Below are 18956 nucleotides of genomic sequence, written 5' to 3' on the forward strand. Positions count from 1 at the left end.
CTAACACGGCTCCAGTATCACTAACTGCTACAATGGTGTCTACAATAGACATCCCAGGGCTCAACAAATACATCCCTGCTGGGTGTCTTAAGTTATCCGTGGTTGATACCAATTTAATATCACCCGAATCCTGGAAAATATCGAATTCACAGTCATGGAAGTTCTTCTCTCGGCGTCTTGATGATATCCCCGAGTCTGCCTGTCTTCCAAGTCAAGCACAGGAAGCGCTCCTGAAGTTACCTATATTGCAACCGTTTATAGGATCATGGCAAAGTCGATGGATTCAGATGTCTTTTAGTTTGACTTCTTGTGTCAATAGCAGTAGCCGCATTCGGGTTTATATCCTCCCACAAGATGTTGACAGAAGCACTATTGATCTTCGAAATGAGCTGATGAGAGCAACGTCCTTACTTATATCCCAGCTTGACTTTTCATTGAAATCATGGAATGGAGAGGAAGATAGTTATGAGAAGCCAATGCCCCAGAGCGAAGGTCTGCCTAATGGCGAGCCCACATCTCTCTTAACCATGTTCAACAATGTTCCTTCTCCCGACCCCCTCCCTGAGTTGGAAACTAATCCCGATACCCGAGACGGGATGCAGTGCTTGCTAGAGAGTCAGGTTCCTGGTCTAACTACGAAGCTTTACCCCTACCAAGGCAGGTCAGCAGCACTTATGCTTCAACGCGAAGAAAATCCTGGCAGGATTGTCGATCCCCGATTTCGATCAGTGCTCGACCAAGAAGGACAGCCTTGGTACTTCGATAATGTCTCAGGCATTGTTTTGAGAGAACCTAGATATTATGATGGAGTGCGTGGCGGGATCCTTGCCGAAGAAAGTGAGTACAGCGAGAATGTCTTAGCAACCCTCTGCCTTAGAGGCTGTGACAGTGTGAATAAATCCCTGACAGCCTATCAAGCCATTGTTAGTCTTCTTAAAATGGAAATTACTGACTATTGCGATAGTGGGTACCGGCAAGACCCTCATATGTCTAGCTCTTATTCTGTGTACGAAAAGTGAACCGACAAAGGCTCCAGAACCCTTTGTAGCTGAAGTTGCGCCCAGGTTAAAAAGTGCAAGCTTACTTGACATGGCTGCAGCCACTGCAAACAAGAATTCCATAGCATGGAAGCCCTATTTCGAAGCATCTGCTACTCGATTCGGTTATGAATACCGGAACTGCATCGACGCCTTGACCAGGCTGGAAAATCGTGCATTATATAAGGTACAGAACACCTTAGTAGAACCAAGAAGAAGTAACAGAACCACATCTCGAATTGTGCCGCCCAAAGAAGTCTATCTGAGCCATGCCACGCTCGTTATTGTCCCTAACAATCTTGTTAAACAATGGCAGAATGAAATGAAGAAGCATACGACCGGTTTAAACACACTAGTGCTTGTAGAAAAGCAATCTATTCCACCGGTGACTACCTTGTTAGGTTATGATTTGATCATCTTTTCCGAGAGTCGCTTCGAGTGGATCCAGAGGGAGCGATCAAATAAGGAGGGGCCAACTTCAGATATTTATTGTCCGCTTGAGTACATTCGATTTAAACGATGTATCATTGACGAAGGCCACAAGTTGGGGAATAAGAGTCGGAGCTGGAAGAGCGATGTTATGAGAGTCCTCGATCGTCTTGAGATTGCCGCCCGGTGGGTCGTCACAGGAACTCCTTCGAGAGGTCTTTATGGTATTGAGCAGCAGTCTTCTGAGACGAAAGATAAGAGTAATAATGAGAGCACAAAAGGGAGAGTGCAGTCTACCTTACGACAAGAAAGGGAGGACCTACAGAGAATTGGCAACCTTGCGGCAAAGTATCTTAAGGTTCGCCCATGGGCGAATACGAAGGACGAGGCTGGCGATAGTGTAGCGGATTGGAACACGTATATGATGCATCCAGAGCAGCACGCCAAGGGCCATAATCGTAAAGATTGTTTGAGGACGGCTCTCAATTCGCTGATCATTCGTCATCAGCTTCCGGATGTCAGCACACTCCTCCCCCCAGTAGAAGAAAAGATCGTGTTACTCGACGGCTCGTTCCAGGATAAGCTGTCTCTAAATCTTTTTTCGATGATGATCATTTTCAACTCAGTGCAGTCGCAGCGGACAGATATGGATTACTTCTTCCACGAGAGGCAGCGTAAGAGTCTTGCCCAACTCGTTAGGAACTTAAGGCAAGCCTGCTTTTTCGGCGGGGTGTTTTACTCAGCTGAAGATATCGCGAAAGCATTGGAGACCGCAGAAGGCTTTCTTGAGAAGAAGGACATTCCTATCAGCGGCGAAGACGAGGACCTACTGAGACAGGCAATTGACTTCGGTAAAATCGCTGTGAACAACCGGTTAAAAGATGTAAGCAACACATTCCACGCCATGCCGTTGTATATCGACAACTTTCCTGGAGGTGGCGGAAAGAACTGGTCGCTTGATGATTCGGACGCCGGTGGCCAACCAATTTGTACTGATGCTGGGATGGTACACGCACTACAGAGGTTCTTAAATCCCTGCATTGACGCCCCAACATCTCTACAACTTATGATAGAAAGTGGTCGTCTTGATCAACAAGGTGCGGCCGAGCGCTCTCAGGCCTTAATGGCAGCAATGGATGCATCTGGTTACGTCGCAACACAACCAAGCCAGGCTTCGGCTTTGGCGGGAAACACCGCTCTTGGGGGTGATTATCACGCGATACCGAAATCAGGTACACTAGGAAACGCAACACAGCCGGTAATCGAGAATGCGCAGGGAATTGGAACAGAACTAGGGGGTCATGTTAAGGTTGCGGAGCCTTTAGCGAAGACTAGAATTATCTCGACAGTTTCGGCTAAGTTGTCCTACCTCATTGATTCTATCGTCAAGTACCAAGATGAGGAGCAGATCATTGTTTTCTATGACAACGAAAACATTGCGTATTACTTGGCTGGCATGCTAGAAATTGTAAGATATTGCTTCCCCGTCCGCTTATTAGTATATTAGGTACTTACTTGAATTATAGCTACAGATTCAACATTTGATCTATGCAAGGGCCGGTCTCAGTGCAGACAGGCGTGCACAATACGTTGCTACTTTTACACACAATCCGAAGTTTCGAGTTCTTTTGATGGATATAAGTCAAGCAGCATTCGGTCTCGATATGCGCTCTGCGTCGCGAATATATTTCATCAGTCCAGTATTGAATCCTCAGGTCGAGGCGCAGGCTATCGGAAGAGCGCGACGGATCAGCCAGCAGAAGCCGGTGTCTGTCGAGACTCTTGTTTTACGAAATAGTATCGAGGAGGTCATTATAAATCGCCGAAAGGAGATGACATATGCCGAACATAGCAAAGTCAAGTCGATCTTGGACGATAGACTTATATACCGATGGATCCTAAATGCGAAGATAATACCTTTGCCTGACGAAGAAGATGGTGTTGCCCAAACTGCGATGTTGGAAACTCCGCAATATGTCTTTGGTAGAGGATCCGGCCGCGAGCTTCATCCTGATGAGGGACTGATCACAGGTAGTCCGGACGCTAAAGTAAGGTCAGATGCCACCACATCAATAGGCGGGCCCGCCCCTATACCTTTCAGGATGAATAAAAGCCTAAAACGAATGCATAGTCTGTCATCTACGACTAGCGAATCGCCAAGTAAGAACAGCGATACCGAGGCACACGAACGACCACCAAAACGCAGCGCCAGAGTAGCTTTCGCAGTTTAGGATGGATCTACATGCCGACGTCTTTCTACTTGTCATGATATTTGGTCTAAGATTCAAAATTCAATCTTAACACTACCAATCTGGAAAGGGATATACCATAAGGGAATAAGAGGATCGCAAGGTATTTATTCATACATGGAAGCCATCATACCGTGAAGTTTCGGAATATCAGGCGCATCATTGATCTTACTGCCATAGTCTTCGCTTTAGTTGTTATTAATTCAAGATGCTCACTTGCCGATGATACTAAGAAGTGATTATACTTAGTTACCTAGGAGATAGTTAGGTACCTGTTATAAGGAATGGTTGAAGTCAGCCCCTTTTTAAGCAATTACCTTCAATCGCTGATTAATAAGATTAATTGCAACCAACTAAATCGTAATCCGTACATGCATCGCAACTTACTACCTGCTACTACGAAAATAATGGTTAAGAATACCGAGGGGGACTACTACATATAGGTACCTACCTAGATAACATGCGTCTTCTCCTCGAAAGGGGGGCTAGTATCGGGCCTAAGGACCGTTGGGGATTCACGCCCTTGCACATTGCAGTCTACTTCGGCCAACTCGAAGCTATAGAGTTCCTACTCCAAAACGGGTGCGAAATCAATGAGGAAGATCTCCTGGGAAGAACTCCTTTGATGTCTGCTGCAGAGCAGGTGGCTAGAGAAAACTGTGCCTTTTTGCTCCTCCGACATAACGCAACTTTCCAAAACCCCGAAGGTGGTTGGCTTCTACCATTACTTAGCTATGCTATCGATTGCAATGAAATCGATATTGTCAAAATACTTATTGAGGGAGGGGTTCCGTTCCGGGTCAGAGACCGAAGTCTCCTAACGCCTTATCAACGTGCAAGGCGAGCAGGGCACCAAGCGATTGCTCAGTACATTTACGACAGGGCGATGGGAGATAAGAGCTACAGAGCTTCAAATGAATCAATAGACACGATTCATGGCCAAATGGAACCGGCCGATGCCCAAGGCACAAGCATCTCAAGTTTCAATATGGAGAAGAGCAGGTCAGGGGGAGAACTAGCAGATACTTCAGAGTGGGAAGTAAGCGTAAAAGGCACTAATCCTGCTGTGTCCGACGGACAATCATCGTCCCTATTATCGATATTGGGGTTGACGGCAAGGGAATGTGGTCTTATGGTCACGATTATTATCTTAGTCACGATTTTGCTTTGTGGATGAACGATATATATGAGGCTGTCGGATTGGTAACTCCATAACTAGTTGTATTTAGTCATTTTATGACGAGTACTTAGTAATATGATCTATGTTCAAGATACAGAGGAGTTTGTAACTTGGAGAAGATAGAAAATTAGCCATGTCCAAAGTCACTGGGTAAGAGCAACATCGTTCGCCCTGTCTACAATTAGGATAAATCGGTTTAGTTTGTTTTATTATAGGTGGTATAATCAGGTATTTAAAAGTTCCGCCTCTTACAATATCCCTATTCTTAAGAATTCTCTCTTGTCGCACTTGTAACAGCATCGTGACTTGACAGCTCTGATATTTGGTGGCTATCGAGAGTACCAGAGTTCCAGCTGGACGTGCTGAATGTTCCTGGCTCGTCTCCAGCGAGCTCAGGCTTTTGAGCCGAAGTAGCGTCTAGTTCGGATTTGTACCCATACCACGAGGAGGCTGGCTGGGGCGATTCGGGGCTAGCGGTGTTTACAGGCTTAATAGAGCCTTGATCATCGTGGATTTCTTGCGCGGTGACAGGTTGCTGGTCTTGACGTGGTGCTTCATCCTGAGGCTCTGTGTTAATCGCTGATGCCGCTGCTTTTGTTACGAGCTTCCTGCGCCGAAGGAAAATTGCGAGGAATATTAATGCTGCCAATAGGGGGACACCCACCCCAACGGTCACGCCAATGATTACTTTCGTATTTGACGATTCTTCCTGTGAAGCATTCGAGGTGGGTGTGGGTGAAGCCGTGGAAGAAGACGTCTCGGTGGTTGAGTCCGGATTTTGGTTATTGGTAGAAGTAAGGGTCGGGACCGCGGTAGGGTTGAAGCTGATAGTACTCCCAGAGGTGGGAAGATGTGCAATCTCATAAAGACTAGACTTCCCGTTCGGGTTGCGGATTAACGCTTTAGAGGCGTTGCACGCGCAGTCCGGCTCCTTCTGTATCTCAATCCACTTGGGATGATGGGAACAGCCTGACCATATATCTACTTCATCACCTTCGCATCGAGCTATTGCTACATACTGCTGATCGGGATACTCGTACTTGTTTGTGCATTTGGCAGATGTGAACGTTGAGTCTGTGCATCCGGCGAGGTATGTAACAACGGCTATAGTATTACCTGGGTCAGTCCTGGGTAATTTACATTGTGAGGTAATGAGAAAGACGAACTGTCATTGTCAAAACAGGCCGTGCTCGACAGGCAAAAATCCCCAGCGTAACAACAAGACTGAGGGCCCAGAAGCTCAGAATTTCCGCAGGGAATATATTTCGAGTCTGCGACTTGACCCGGCCCGAAGAAACATGTGCCCTTGGATATGTAAAGGTCAGTCCCATTCATGTTTCTTACTTGTTTATACTTGAGAATCTCACAAGAGATTGCAGGAATAAGATTAAAAACGATCGAAGGGGGGTGGAAAGAGCCCTTTCAAGACAATTTAATGACAACTATTGGTATCCGGAGCCTCATGATGGGCTGGCTATATTACCCCGAGCTGCTTGTCCTCCACAATATGCCACTCGCTACTAGATATCGATGTGTATATTGATGTATACTAGCCCCTCTCAACATCTTACAGCAGGCTCTTCGATAACCATGTGTACCACGGCATTTGGAGTCATCTGTGGCCATAAGCCAGAGGCAAAAACCCGGTCGAGAGGATCTGAATCACGCACAATTATGTCTAAGGCTTACTCTAAGATATTGTGTTATACCAGGAAAGGATTTCTTAAATCAGAAGGTTGCATATATTTGTCTCGTTTGTTATGGACTTCCTTGAGATAACAGCATAGAAAAGGGGACACGACCTATTCGAATAGCACCAAAGAGGCGATAAGCAACATAATCCTTATAGGGTTAAAGTGGTAAGCCGGGCGCGTAGCTGGATGTATGTAGACCTTAGACTTCCATGCCACCCATATAGATACCTAAGCCAACCAGCGCTCGAGCGCGACGCCGAAAGTGTTGGATTTGCGTCACTGTGTCACGCTGGGTGGGATGACAATATAAGATGTGCGTTTCCTTGTCCTCTATTAGCATGCAACCTTTGTACTGATGGGATCAAGGTCCTTAGAAATGGGAGGCAGGCTTCGGTATTCATTGCATATCTTCTTGACGATAAAGGAGATAGAAGACGATACTATACGAAACTAATAGGATTTAATGCCACTAAATGCACAGTATGTCTTAAGTGGTAATAACTCTAATAGAGATATCATCAAAGAAGTTTGAATTATGCTTCCAATCGATATACACTGAATCATTCAAGATGCTAGAGTTCTCCAACCCCTCATTTCCATTTTCATTGGCTTGCATACTTTAGCTTCAGACGAAAATCAGCCATCAAGATAGCCTGGAAACTATTTCCATCTATGGCTTCATGTCTCAGATTCCGTATAACCTTAGCCTGACTAGGGTGAGCTTGTACTATCTAGAGGACGTGGACCTGGTAGACCAAAAACCGCCCCCCTGTATTCGTAACCGCTGCGATTAAGCTGCGTGAGCCTGATATCTCAGTAGAGTCTATGGGTGGCGTGCTACCATATCTCCTTTCCACAGCATAATATCGTAGTAACCTGGCACAACTTACATTATAAATCGTCTGGAACAGCGAAAGGATTAGTACTCCTGTTTGTAGTGTGCAAGACCGCATCTTAGACTATAGAGTCCATATAAGCAGCAGGTGGCCAGAATGTATTAGCATATTCCCCTTTCTACCAAGCTCTTACCATATATACCTAGATTGAATTAGCTAGAAACAAATAAAACGGGGAGAATACGAGAACTTGAGCAGTTGATATTAAAATATTTGAAAAGTTGATTGCAACTCTTCTCTATATGTATTTAATTACTTATGCTACCTAGATTGTCTATTAAGAAGTTGCCTGAGAGAATATGCTTAGACTCTTGACTTAAGTGCTAAGTTTTTGTTATAAAGAGTAGCTAAGGGAGGTTACAGGGAAACAATCTGCCCCATGTCTCGATTTGATATCTATTTGGTAACTGATACTAGGATATTGTTACGGGATTGGCTTTCTAGAATTGATCTGCAACTTACCTAATCGAAACTTCGTGTACTTATAACTTGGCTGCTTGGCCTCATTATTTGTTGAAACTTCCCCTCTTCATCTCATAACCTAGGACTTTTCGCTCCTAGATCGTTACACAGCAGTAGTATAACTATCACTTCTCTGTAAGGAAAATTAACTATCAAATTTGAGCAAAACCATGAAGCGAACGACCCCTTTTCTAGCTCACGTGAGCACATTCATATCATACTTGCCTTAGGTACCCAGGTAGACAGATGGAAGTCGATCGACTAGGTCGAGGCTATACTGCTAATCGCGTTCAAAAAAGCCAAGATATAATATTGAGTGTGCCATAGGCAACTAAGTGGTTGAATTGTTCCAGTATCAGACAATTTTTCTCAAGGTTACTAATTCAAGTCGATTAGTTTATGCCAGACTTATTTGCCCGATGACGATGATAAAACAAATAACATGCATTGGCTTATCTGAGCGGGAAACTGCTATGGAAGACAGTATTTTTCTGAGGGCGTTTGAACTGTTTATTATCTTCCCCTTTTCTATTTCTCTCAGTAACCATTAACATTGGCCCAGTGGCTAATATTTTAAACTTTTCCTCGTAGTTCTCTTTTACTTATAAGTGTGTTTGGGGACTCAATCTTCTTATATTCTCACTACATGTACAAGTACTTAAGTAGTCTCTTTACGAAGTTTCGAAAATTTATGATATACTGCTTTCATGTTGCGTAATTTTTATTTTTGGTATCCACTAATAGAAGTATTCTTTACATTGAGACCCATAGTTACGTATCGTATACTTCGGTATATTTAGGCCCTATAATTACATATTTATCTATTAATAGCATTCAGTCGACTTTGAGATGATGTTATTTTGACTCTAACAGGATTAGAGATTAGTTACTTAGGTACCTACATTGTGTCACGTTTAGGAAAGAGATTATTGGGTGGGTTGATGCTATGTGGTCAATAATGTGTATAAAAAGGGGTTGGATGTTAATATCGAGTTTCTCGAATAAGGCGATATCAATATAGCTATTGTCTTGTATTAAGTACCTATTTATCGTAAGACTATAATTATTTTCTACCGTCCAATTAACCCAAGTATTCCATTTCTAATAACCAAATTTTCCTATCCCATACATGATAACGTGAACTCGTACATGCAAATTGTACATCATAGAGGCAAGCATAGCTGTGTTCTGAGGAACTCCGTTAGACCCCTCTCAATAGAAGCAGAGAGGGCAGCGAAAATGATCATATTGGTAGACGATGGTGGCGGGCAGTAATGGACATCCGGTAGGATCTCTAACTCCTCGATCCCCTTGACGCGGGCGAGCTCCCCGACCCAATCTAAGCTCTCGTGCTTGAGGTCGAAGAGAAGCTTTAAGTCTGCCGCGGTGAATTCTTTCGGCCCTTCCCATGTCGCATTGGGACGGCCACTCTGCACCACCAACCGCAGCTTTCTGACAGACCCGTTATTTTCTAGGAACCGGCACACGCTTTGCCACTCGCCCCTGTCGTTGTCGTAAGGTGGGACGGGCCCCCGCTTATACAAGGATATTTCTCGGATAAGCCCGCGGCTCTGGGGTGTCAAATCCGAGAGGAAAGGCTCGACCGCTTCGATTGCGTGCCCGAAGTCGAACGTGTGTCTACCATAGACCAAGTATGATGTTTCTTCGTATATCGTCTTGTTGATTCTCATGGCAGATACGCAGAAGTTAACACCCTCGGTTTCGAGATGATAGGTCGTCTCGTAACAGCGGCGATGAAATGTCCGTTCTAAGGTGTAATACCTCCTTCGTCGTCTGTCTTCCGTCTTTGGTAATTTTTCAACTCCCGCGTTCCGAATTTGCAATTGCTTATGTCCGCCATCATCGAATAGGTATTCAAGTATCATCAGCCGTACTTCTGCTGGAACGCGCATCAACGGTGAGACCTCCATTGCTTCTCGTCGCCTTCGATATCTCCTACTGCTCGATAAGAATTGAGCTCAATGTGCGATCCGATATATCTTGGTAATTCGATTCGGTAGCGAAATATTTATATCTAAGACATTGTAGAGCAACAACGCGTCCGGAAAAAAGGAAAACAAAGTTAATAATAGCATCAATATTGAAGATGTTAAGGGCCGACCTCTTATCAAGAATCGAATGACCATCCGGGTTCTCAATTGCCCGAGCCAACAAGGTCCTCCGTATCGCCGTAGACGTCAGTCCTTGAGCCAATCGCTCTTTGTATTTCCGAGCTTAGGAAAAGTTAACCTTGGAAGAAGACCCTAGCATCTGATAAAGATGCTGTTCGAGATCCTTTGTTTCGTACATGAAGCTGGGTCTTGCATAATCCCTTCGAGAGGTACCGCAATAATTACAACCAGAGAATGATACAAATTGGCACGGTTCTCTTTTTGATCATGCCACGATCATATGTAGACCGCCTCAAATCCCCACATTAATGTTTCGTTTTTGTCAGCTTAGCAGGGAGAGCGTCTAAAGCTTCGATAAGGGAAGATTTGTTATGAAAATCGGTGATAGCTGCTTTAACTAGGAGTTAAGGAGCCGAAGGCATAGTCAACGAATACCTAGGTCTCAGAGTACGTTCGTCCTATCTACCTATCTTATCAGACTGTGAGCTTTCAGGAGGTTTAAGCGGAGCTTTCGGCAATGCAATAACGAAAATGCTTGTTATTATTATCTTTACGAAGCACTTCTCCTGAGTTTCCACTCTTTCATGCGCCTAAGAGAAGGCGTAATCCCATAACCTTGCTCAAACTCCACCAAGGAACATAAGCAACATACTGGACTTCATCTTCGTTTTCTCTGCTTGACTATGGTTATGGAAATCCTTCAGCACTCTGGGTCTACATCATGGGTAAATGGCGGTCTTGATGTTGTGCAAGGTAGGGATCGAAGAGAGTTACATCATGAAATAAACTCCACAATACCATTAACCATCCTCAATAGCCTATCTTTAACTTATCTTACGAAGAGATACCTTGATCTAAGAAATATTACGTTAAGAAACCTTTAATGGTATTGTACCGAGGCTTAACTGGGCATATAAAAGCACTGGCAATGACTGGGAGTTGAAAGAATATGTTAACTACCTCCTAACTAGCTGTTTAACTATCAAATAGTTTAAGTTGACTAAGCAACCCTAGGTGTCAACTATGAGTAATGCAAAATCTATGATAATAATTATCAAGGTTGCTTGTCTTCAGGCGAGGTTCAATTACTTAAGTTTAAGTTCTAGTAGGTAAACCAAATTACAAGCCCACATACGAATATTGTAGACTAATACCGGAGATAAGTCATAACTAATTAGAAATAAGTAACTACAACTAACTAACTATGCCTAGTCAACTAAAGCTTTACTTATTCTTACTAACAACCTATACGTATTGTAAACATAAAGTTGGAGCTTAGTTAATAATTAGAACTCCTTGGAGCATTGTCAGTTTCTACTCGGAAAATATATCATTCAACCTAGGTACAATGGTTATAATACATTAATGCTCGCATACCAAGTTACGTTACATACAAGTAGTAACACTTGATAAATTAGAATCAACCATCAGCTAGCAGTTCCATTAGTTTAGGAACTGACGAGGTTTATGGAATAGTCTATAGAACAGTTGGTAATATAAGTTCATGTAGCTAATGCCACGAGGTGAACCAAGAAGCTAGGAAATAACTTCGTAGTTCTGCGAGGAACTCCAAACCAGCTACGAGAACCCACAGGTATACACACTAGCATTGATTTTTGTTCTAGATGTCTCATATAGAACGTTGATAGTTGACACATTCCATACTACAATATTTCTCCGTGTTTCTAGAATCCTTTTGCTATCGTTCGTTTTCAATAGTCGCTTTTTTATGTGGAATAACAAGCAATATCTAGAGTTAAAGGTCCCAAACGAGAAGAGAAACTATTTCGAAGGGAAAAATAAGCATGATGATGTATCTGGCCAGTCACGGGTTATTTTTACGGAGCCTCTTACGACCCGGCCGAAGAGACGTAAGAGGACAAGAACGACTTCTAACACTAACCAGCCAACCACAGAAACAGACTAGCATTATATCATCAAATAGAAAAACTTCTAATAAATTCATATAAATCTTAAACATTTACGCCATAAATGAACCGGGTTAAATTTTTATTATGCCTTGTTACTTGTTTGGTGAACTCGGTCTCCAGGTTATAGCAGTCAAAGAATGCTTAAGGAGCCGTTTTTCATAATAGTTTAAGGTAATGATGAACAAAACAACCTGCGACAAAGCTAAAAGCGTGACTATGAGGATTTCTCTAAATAGTATTCCGCAATAAAAATTCAAAAATTTCTAAGCCAATTTCTTTGGTTTCTCTCAGAAAACTCTACAGCATATGACGTGATGGGAAGCCAGGCATCTATACTGTTTCTAGCTTAACACTTAGACCAATAGCAGTAAGAGAAGAGTTTGACATTTGCATAATAGTCTGTGGCTTATTTGAATAGGGCTACGGATGGAAGATGTCAAACATTCGTCTATAAAGAAAAGTAATTAAAAGTATAATACTTGAGAATATATTTAACCACCTGTAGAAGACAACGAATAGTCCTCGATATTGTGATACCTGCATGTAGGAAACTAGCTCGTAACTCGTTGCAAGAGAATACGCAAACGCTCCGTTTGGAAATGTAGGAAATATTTTTCTATGTTTCTCTATGTTTCTCTATGCTTCTCTATGCTTCTATATGCTTCTCTACCTAGATACAATCTAGCAGTCAACTCCTTCACACAAGTCGACATACGTATTATGTATGGTTGCCTCGTATCAAGCACTGTTCGATTCTCAACAAGATGCGCCTCGTAATATAGTGCCTGCATATTCCCGGCTCCTATGTGCCGAGTGCGGAGTAGATAGTGCAAGTAGCCGCGCCGCTGTATGCTAGCCGGCGTGGCAACGAGATCGTGACTCCCGAGCATCTTGTATTAATATCAATTAGTTAATGCTAGTTTGTATGTATAGTTATCTATGTACCTCCCTTAAGAATACCTAGGTACCTTTTCCTATCTTTATGTCGAAATTGAGCCTGCCAAGGCTCTTGTAAAACTCTGGGCGTGTGATTTTCTTCTATTCTCTTTACCAGGAATATGAATATGACTTGGGTGACTATAGACGTAGAACCTTCTAGGTAGTTAGAGTTCCTTGTGGAATAACGAAGTTGTTTCCATGCTGTTTGGTTCCACCTCGTGACAGGGATATCGTAAATTTGCAGGAGCAGCAGAACTCCAACCCAACCGGCTGCTCGCAGCAAATTCATCCTAACCTACCTAAGGTATTTAGTTTTCAGCTGTGGCGTCCAATGCCAACTTTCCAATTCTTGGGATGTGCCACGGAACCAATAGCCGCGTGGCTCTTAGCGTAGTAGAATCCTGCTCTGGTTCAGGTAAGGATTGCGCTGCAGATAGTGGCTTGTCGGCGCAAGGCGTACAGACGGGCTATCTAAAAAAGAGTCATTCACTCTAAAGGGACCTGAGGAAGAGAGGGGTTTTGGGCATCAGCGATAGGCAGAATATGTATGAGCCCGTTGTCCCCATCGCTGCCGTTTGTTCAAGGACTGAATGCAATGGCAGCTGGCAGCCCCCCGCCCCAACGGCCTGAGAAATTGTAGTTGCATAGCAACCAATTTCTACTAGAATAGAGCTCTTCTCAGGAAACGAGGAAAATTCTTTCTTTCTTCTTCTTCTCGCGACAAACACGAAATAGCTAACTGATGAACAGCAGGGACACCATGCTTGTTGCAGGGTAGCATATTACGTAGTTTCCAGCCGCACGGATCCCCTAAAGATCCTAAAGCAAGTGGGATCTTATGATCAAGAATAAAACACACGATCTCATCATCAACATACACTCTTTCCAATTTTTTTTTGTTCAGAGTGTAGCACTATCATCTGCTGTCCAGGGCCTATTTTAGGTGCTTGGATAGTTGGAACGACAGTTATACTCTGCAGGTGACCTCAACCCCTATTCACTACAGCTGTAAACTGCACTGCAAATACTACAGATCTTCTATCGGAACTTTCGTTAACATGTAAGTCAATTGATCGAAGTTCGTCCCTATGAAGATAATTAAGTCACTGATTTGTATTTTTTTAGGACGCCGACCACTAGACGTGCCTCGGCGGCTGCGGCCCTGGAATGCCGGGTCATCGATTCGACAGAGCCGTCCAAGGAGTCGTTGGTGGAACCTGAGCCGGCTCTGTCGCCCTCAGCTACCGTCGTCTCTGAAGATGATAGTAGCTCACGCGAGTCTTCAAGGACCTTGAGCCCTTCAAGAGAAGGGACACCTAATCCTCCTGTCCGTGAGACGGAAGTGAAATCGGAGCTTCCAGAACAGTCTTCGGAGCCCAAAGGCAAGGAGCCTTGTCGCACCTATTCATCAGTACTGATGTCGACTAAGGTTAAAGTGGAAGCACCTGATCTATCTGGAACAACAGTGGCGAAAACCAGTAGCAGCAATACCCTTGTGCAACCTCCTATAACCCCTAAGCGCAGCAGAACCATCGCTGCAGTGGACACGGACGATGACGAAGACAACAGCGGATCAGCCAGAAAGCGTCTCATGGGAGCAGCCCCGGTTTCCATCCAGTATGAACCCGTCCCTGAGTACTGGGATGACGACCCATCAACTCACGGCATCCCCGAGTGTTTTGGTGACGGCCCACCAAGTCCTATCATCAAATACGAAGACATCGACTTGGAGGATGAGAAAAATCGCTTCTTTATATCACCCGATGCCCAGCGACACTACGATCTAGGCCTAGACGCAGCCCCGATCCCGTTTCGGCGGTCCTCCGCCCACTTGCCCTTCCCTCCTCGGCCCCAAACTCCACCGCCTCCCGGCGTACCCTTCTACCATCCCAACTTCCCGCTGCGCCGCCCCCTCCGCTGCCCTAACCATCGTTTCGACCACCTCAGTTTCGAGCTCAAGCAGTCCCACACCCTTTACAACCCAGATAGATGGTTCTACGTATGTAGCGATGTAGGTTCCCGCCCCTGACATCTTTTCAATTTATCTATTTCACTCTGTTATCATTCTCTTCTCATTTTCTGCTCGTCGAGGGGTTCGATTATCTTAATCTTACGATATCTTTCTAATCTCTTATTGTATACCTAACTAACTCTTACTACTGTAGTGCTATGATGGCTTCATCTGCTGGGCCGATGACCGCGGGGTGCATAAGAACAACCCGGAGTGCTTCTGCGGGTACCCATCGCGCGAGGAGATGACGACCGAAAGGTCTCATAACCCTCGAGTGATTTTTTACAACTGCGCTACGAAGGGGTGTAGGTTTCGAGACGCTAACTGGGAAGATCAGCTATCTGAAAGGGAGGTAAACGAGTATTACGGACGGCAAATTTACCCGAATGCGAAATAATCATTTCCGCTTGGTGGACATGTTCGATATCGGCGATGCTTCGCTGTCTTCATTAGATCGGACTTCTGGACTGTTATACCCCCTTGATGATAGCTTCTAGTTTTTTGTACTGGACGAGTTGTAAAAGTTAATTCACATATTTTTTATTCCCAAGACCGTGAACTCATCTTGTCTAATGAAATCTTCGAGTCTTGTTCCCAGCCGAGCCTCGAGTTATGTGATGATACCCTGAAGTAATATAGGCCGATGTATAAGACTCAACCACCTATAGGTATAATACAATGGTGAACCCCTTCCAAATTTCCCACTAACGCCGAACAATGCATCCATGACCTACAAGAAGCTCCTTAAAACGTGAGCATCGCGAGCCTCTTATTCTATTAGCCCCTTGGCGGCATCCCTTATGATACGAGCAGTTTTGTCGATAATATTTTGGACTAACGGCCAATCTTCCGCGTCGACGGCATCCCGAATAGCTGGGAAGTAGGCCTCGTCATACCCGGACCACAATTGCGGTCCGAAGACAACGTGCTTGAACTGAGTTCGGTTTGGAATCTGCGACAACCTGTTAATACAAGATCAAGATAAACGTAGGGACTCCAACTCACTCCACCGCCAAACTCTAAGTCTAGTAACCCAGTCTCGAAGTTCGCCATGCGGCTATTGTAGTCGCCTCTCCGTTGGGTTAACCCTACTGGCTCCCAGCCGTTTGACGCCACTACGCTTTGTTGCCAGTCCGTCTCCCATTTCTCGAATTGAGAAACAGCCTTTTCAACCTCCTGGACTGCGTTCTTGACGGGTTCCAGATTGAAATGTCCGTTGACACCTTTATCTTCAGCCCATTGCCATAGATCGCCTAGATATCGGCCGAGAGCGAGCGCATAATTACCCATATCAAAGGGTAATATCGGCTTGTCAGATAGCTCTAGAATAAGAAGCCCAAGAACTTGGCTAAGCAGGTTGTGGTATATGAACCCTTGATCTCCAACACGGTCCATCCAGTCAAAGTTATCGTACGAAGAATGGTAAGGATGAGCGGCCCCATCGAATCGAATATCGATAGAGCTAGTACCCGCCATGTCCTGGAATGCCACGTAGTCACTGCCAGCACCAAGTCCTTCAAGCTCCCCATTACGCCCATCCCATAACGCGCGAAGCGTAGCATTTAGGATGGGGTCGAAGACTCTGTCAATCACCTTATAAAGAACTTTACGGAACATCGGAGATGCGGCGGCATGGAACTCCTGGCCCGAAACTGCAGTGTCAAGGTTGATATATGCGAAGGCATTCTTCTGGAGAGTCTCCATGTTCTGTTCAACAAATTCGGTGCTGCCGATCAGGTTATATTCTTCGGCGTCCCAACTCATAAACTCGATCGTACGAAGCGGTCGCCAGCCCCTAGCTAGAAGATCGCCAAAGATGCGCGCAACCTCGAGCATAACAGCCGTACCCGAATTTGGATCGGTTGCACCAAAAGCCCAGGCATCGCGATGATTACCGATAATGATGGATTTTTCGTTCTGTTCGACGCCAACAATTTTACCATAGACATTCCATATCTCTTGTTGCTCTTCTTCATCTTGTTCATTCTTCAATCGCACAACCGGCGACGAGGAGTTCCCCGTCCACCACTCAACTTCCGGTATACCACCCCGCCAGTCGTCTGGGCACGGTTCGCCAAAGCCCTGAATATGTTGTAGAAGCACCTGGGCATCACGCCAGGCGAGGGGAAGACTCGGGATCTTGACGAGACCAGCCGTCTGCTCCGTCTTCATTCGTGGAAGGCCTTTCTTGCTCCCCCAACCAGGTGTGAGTACGTCTCCCACCACCCAACTCATCAGGCTAACTGCTCCTCGCTGAACACCATCCGGAGGCATATATCGTCCAAGAGGTGCTGGCTCCCCCTTTAAGAAGCCGTCTTCCGCCGGGTCGCTGTATATGATGCATCCGGCAAATCCGGCCATCTCGGCGGCCTTAACCTTTAGGGCCCGATCACCCTGTGTACCGTAATAGCGTACAAGTGCAATTGCGCCCTTGGTGTCAACACCCTTATCAGAAAGCCTCTTGAAATCCTCTCTCGACCCATAGTTGGCATATATTAGTGGTCCTCTCACGTCACCTGCTTTAGAATGGCCGTGAAACACAAACGTCTGGCGGCCCGCCGTCTTTTCAACGACTTCCTCCTCTTCAAGGGCAGCTTTCCACTTAGCTTCCTTGCCATCCTCGGACATTATTTCGACAGCTCTGCCGCCGGCTTTCGGATAATTCAGATATACATAGTAGTCGTCTACTGTAACTTCCTCCAGGCCATATTTTATGAAATCATTCCGCACGTCCATCGCAAGCGCGTAGTCACCTTCAGTCCCCGCGATGTGCGCGTAGCCCGTGAAGTGCTTTAACGTATTTCTCAGCATGTCCGAGTTAACTTCGCCCTGTACGTATTGACGAACAGCTTCAGGGTCGAACATGTGGCCGCCGATGCGCCTCGTCATGTTCGTGAAAATGTCACTCATGAATAAGAGGTACAGGAAACCTAGGATGAGGAAAACCGCAAGCAACCTACCGACCAGAAGTATAGCAGCAGCGCTGTTGATACTCGGCAACCTGAATCTTGTCCTAGTCTCGCTAGATTCCGTATCTGCATCATTTGCGGCATCGCTCTGACGAGGTAATCGAACAGTAAATCTAGGGAGCCGCCATCGCCATTTCCATTGCGGTAATGAGGATGCTATCCGTTTCCTCCATGAAGAAGATGATGATCTTGAACTCGATTCGCCTAACGGGTCCTCAACTTCCAGCTCCTGCATTTCGCGCCGAACCTGCGCGTCTTCGCCGTCCTCACTCTCATCATCGTCAAGGGTCCATTGCGACCCTTCGTCATCAGATTCTACATACGGAGGTCGGTACCCTTGGGGCGCACGTCTCGACGAGTCGGCCTGCCTGGTACGTGAAGAAAGGAGGGATTGCGCTTCGGTTTCATTATCGGGTCTTGTATCTATGGGCGAAGAAGGCGGGGGCCAGTCCGGGCGAGAAGATCCAGGATAACCACCGGTCGCTTCATCGTATGTAGGTATAGGTGGTGGTGGTATATACTGAGACTTTTCGGAAGGCATCTTGGTAGTACAACGTCATTGATATATCGCGGGTATAAGACTTAAAGGTCGGGATTCTAAAATAAGATATGTCCGGTGAGTACGCGTAGATATTTATTTAATTGCTTGTCGCAGTGATTAAACGAATGGTTAAAGTCGAGTCACGATAAAGGAGTGAAATTGATTGGAGTATGAATTTGAAATCAAGAAAATAAGGCAGACATAAGACCAAGTACCACCGCGGTGGTCATTGGAGGTAAAACTAAGAGAATTGATTTATTAAGAGATTATCAAAAAAACAAGAGGCGAAAGTAAAGTAATTGGGGATTCTGATGTCTCAACGGTGTTCTGAATTCAAGATCGCTCTCTCTCTCCCTCAGGCTAGTGCTAGGTACTACCAATTGCGGAGCACGCGGGCAGTTGTGAATCCATTAGGTTAGTCATCAAGCACTGCCACAATCAGGGGCATTACCTACAAGAACCTAACCTTAGGTACCTAGTGGACTG

General features: G+C 45.2%; 5 protein-coding genes across 5 annotated transcripts; 2 read left to right on the forward strand and 3 right to left on the reverse strand.

Moving 5' to 3' along the window:
• Positions 1-32: 32 nt before the first annotated feature.
• On the forward strand, positions 33-3697 carry GL218_03821 (putative ATP-dependent helicase C23E6.02; the record flags this gene model as incomplete). The annotated part of the gene is made up of 3 exons (XM_033580399.1): positions 33-837; positions 965-2934; positions 2993-3697. 3 exons carry the CDS (start codon positions 33-35, stop codon positions 3695-3697), a joined length of 3480 nt encoding a protein of 1159 aa, XP_033437631.1.
• A 1463-nt stretch (positions 3698-5160) lies between these two features.
• On the reverse strand, positions 5161-5947 carry GL218_03822 (uncharacterized protein; the record flags this gene model as incomplete). Its single annotated transcript, XM_033580400.1, has 2 exons — positions 5161-5844; positions 5915-5947. 2 exons carry the CDS (start codon positions 5945-5947, stop codon positions 5161-5163), a joined length of 717 nt encoding a protein of 238 aa, XP_033437630.1.
• A 3163-nt stretch (positions 5948-9110) lies between these two features.
• GL218_03823 (uncharacterized protein) lies at positions 9111-9878 on the reverse strand (the record flags this gene model as incomplete). Its single annotated transcript, XM_033580401.1, has 1 exon — positions 9111-9878. The coding sequence occupies one exon, from the start codon at positions 9876-9878 to the stop codon at positions 9111-9113; it is 768 nt and encodes a 255-aa protein (XP_033437629.1).
• A 4488-nt stretch (positions 9879-14366) lies between these two features.
• GL218_03824 (uncharacterized protein) lies at positions 14367-15357 on the forward strand (the record flags this gene model as incomplete). The annotated part of the gene is made up of 2 exons (XM_033580402.1): positions 14367-14948; positions 15115-15357. The coding sequence occupies 2 exons, from the start codon at positions 14367-14369 to the stop codon at positions 15355-15357; spliced, it is 825 nt and encodes a 274-aa protein (XP_033436313.1).
• A 372-nt stretch (positions 15358-15729) lies between these two features.
• On the reverse strand, positions 15730-18470 carry GL218_03825 (N-acetylated-alpha-linked acidic dipeptidase 2; the record flags this gene model as incomplete). The annotated part of the gene is made up of 2 exons (XM_033580403.1): positions 15730-15912; positions 15966-18470. 2 exons carry the CDS (start codon positions 18468-18470, stop codon positions 15730-15732), a joined length of 2688 nt encoding a protein of 895 aa, XP_033436834.1.
• Between the last annotated feature and the right edge of the window lie 486 nt (positions 18471-18956).

Source organism: Daldinia childiae (assembly GCF_008694065.1).
Source record: "Daldinia childiae strain JS-1345 chromosome Unknown Scaffold3, whole genome shotgun sequence".
Taxonomy (NCBI): Eukaryota; Fungi; Ascomycota; class Sordariomycetes; order Xylariales; family Hypoxylaceae; genus Daldinia; species Daldinia childiae.